General features: G+C 45.9%; 1 protein-coding gene across 1 annotated transcript in view; it reads left to right on the top strand.

Annotated features, from left to right (window-relative positions):
- Positions 1-260: 260 nt before the first annotated feature.
- The window catches only part of Ddx5 (DEAD-box helicase 5), a 6159-nt gene continuing 3836 nt past the window's right edge, over positions 261-2583 (top strand). The window contains exons 1-6 of the mRNA XM_010616774.2: positions 261-563; positions 1219-1384; positions 1654-1750; positions 1838-1971; positions 2108-2173; positions 2364-2505. Of these exons, the coding sequence (XP_010615076.2) occupies positions 391-563; positions 1219-1384; positions 1654-1750; positions 1838-1971; positions 2108-2173; positions 2364-2505 (778 nt within the window). The 5' untranslated portion in view covers positions 261-390. The remainder of the gene's footprint in view (positions 564-1218; positions 1385-1653; positions 1751-1837; positions 1972-2107; positions 2174-2363; positions 2506-2583) is intronic.

Here is a 2583-nt window from a genome sequence, read left to right as displayed (position 1 = left end):
CGCGGTGGGTAGTCGGTCTTTTTTTCCTCCTTGGGACTCTTTATCGAAGGTCTTGCCCCATTTTGATAGGTAAAGGGCGCTAGGAAAGCCGCGTCTGTTAATTGCCTCAATTTCGTTTTTTGTGTGGGGGAGTGGGTGTCTAGGGGCCGTCTGAGCCTCGGCCGCTTGGCGGCTGTTGGGGTCCTCGAAGGAGTGTCTTCCGAGGGGAGGGCAGCGCGACGCTGAGGCGAACGGAGCAGCCGTCGTTTTATGTAATTTTTTTCGGGAGGTGTTTTGGGGACACCGGGAGTTGTATGGAAGCTGTGGGGGGCCGCTTCCGATGCCGTCTATACGGCCGCAGGTTGGCCGGCGCCAGCGGAATCAGCCGTGTGGCTGAGCCGCGACTACAAAATGCCGGCCTCGGACATGGCGGCGGCGCCTTTGTTACCCCGCCCGGCGGAGGAGCTCAAAATGGCAGCGTCGAGAAAATGTGGCGCAGAGAGAAATGCGAGACAAAGGGGGAAGCGCCGCCCCAGCGGGAACGCCGCCCGACCGACTCCGCCCGGGCCGGGACTCCTCCCCCGGTAGTCTCCGGCTCCTCCTTCTCTTTTTCCTAACGTTATGTAATTTTTGTTACCTTGAACGAGAGCGCTAATATGCGCTTCTCCCAACCTGATTCGCTTTTGTGAGTGCGCAGGTGTATGCCCTCCTGCTTTTGATGCCCTCAGTGCCTCTGCCGTCCCGTTAGCTATTAACTCCTTTTGCTTGAAAACAGTGGTTAAAAATAACACCGCTGTTAAGCTCCTCCCTTCTTGCTCGTTCTCCTAGGTACGTATTTCCTAAGCTCTTGGGAAAGACTAGGTAGTATCTGCAAGCTGTTGTCAAAGCTTGTAATCTGAATTTGGGGCAGCCAGTTTTCCAAGATGATAAATGGTAGGCTTGGCCCCAGTAGTGTGTACCTGAGGTGCAAGAAACGATATAAATGCCGCTTGACATAAAGCTTGTAATCTGAATTTGGGGCAGCCAGTTTTCCAAGATGATAAATGGTAGGCTTGGCCCCCAGTAGTGTGTACCTGAGGTGCAAGAAACGATATAAATGCCGCTTGACAGACTGACTGTCTATAAGGACTCAGGTTATATACTTTCAGAAGTCTACTTTAGTTGGTGCCAAGAGATGATAAATGTATAAAAATCTATGTGTGGATGTTTGAAAACTGTGAATGACCGTCTTAATTTCAGGTTTGGTGCACCTCGATTTGGAGGGAGTAGAGCAGGTCCCCTGTCTGGAAAGAAATTTGGAAATCCTGGGGAGAAACTAGTTAAAAAGAAGTGGAATCTTGATGAGCTGCCCAAATTTGAGAAGAACTTTTATCAGGAACACCCAGATTTGGCTAGGCGCACAGCAGTGAGTAATTTCATGTGGTTTCATCAGACAATAATGTAGTAATTGCTTTTAGTAAATTAGAATCTTGATATCGGGTATCTTTTAAATGACTATTTTGGGAGAACTAACTTTCTAACTTGGAAGAATGTCTACGAGTGAGTTTTCTTTTAAAGGGATTGAGTGTTGTAGAATTCGTGGGTTTTCATATAGATACGGATAAAAATGAGTTTGCTTTAAAGTTGCATAGTTGGGGTTATGACGTCTACAAAAATCACTAATTTGTTTTGTAGCAAGAGGTGGAGACATACAGAAGAAGCAAAGAAATTACAGTGAGAGGTCACAACTGTCCAAAGCCAGTTTTGAATTTCTATGAAGCAAATTTCCCTGGTGAGTGCTAATTTATTGTTCAGATGTCTCCTGTTTCTTTTTTATCTTGGCATTAAAAACTTACCAAGATGGTATTATTGATTACAGCAAATGTCATGGATGTGATTGCAAGGCAGAACTTTACTGAACCCACTGCTATTCAAGCTCAGGGATGGCCAGTTGCTCTAAGTGGATTGGATATGGTTGGAGTGGCCCAGACTGGATCTGGGAAGACATTATCTGTAAGTTTCAGTTGAATTACATGGTTAATTTTTGTGTTGCTGGGTGATAAATGTCAAGGTAGAACAGAACTAAAAACAGTATTTTTAAATGACTTCTGTTGTTTAGGATTTGTTTTATCTTCTCTCTACCCAATAGTATTTGCTGCCTGCCATCGTCCACATCAATCATCAGCCATTCCTAGAGAGAGGTGATGGGCCAATTGTAAGTACATTTCTTCAAGTTTTATGGCCAGGAGGAGATACTGTAGGGATTTGTAGAACACATAGCAAAAGATAAAGGTGACCCACCTGGGTTTAGTCTACCCAGCAGCCCCTGCTCCCCAAAAAGAAATGCACCAAAGAAGCAAAACTAGTGTCTGGGTCTGTGCTAAAAGCTGTTCTTTTTCCCTTAGTGTTTGGTGCTGGCACCAACTCGGGAACTGGCCCAGCAGGTGCAGCAAGTAGCTGCTGAATACTGTAGAGCTTGTCGCTTGAAGTCTACTTGCATCTATGGTGGAGCTCCCAAGGGACCACAGATACGTGATTTGGAGAGAGGTATGTATGTGATAAGGTTCTGTCACTGATAGCAATAAAAGATTTAGATATAGCTACATTTTCTCTCTGTCTCCCCCC

This window comes from Fukomys damarensis, unplaced genomic scaffold, assembly GCF_012274545.1.
Source record: "Fukomys damarensis isolate Sample0158 unplaced genomic scaffold, DMR_v1.0_HiC HiC_scaffold_23, whole genome shotgun sequence".
In the NCBI taxonomy this organism is placed as follows: domain Eukaryota; kingdom Metazoa; phylum Chordata; class Mammalia; order Rodentia; family Bathyergidae; genus Fukomys; species Fukomys damarensis.
The sequence above is the reverse complement of the archived record's forward strand: the minus strand, read 5'-3'. Positions and strand labels throughout refer to the sequence as shown.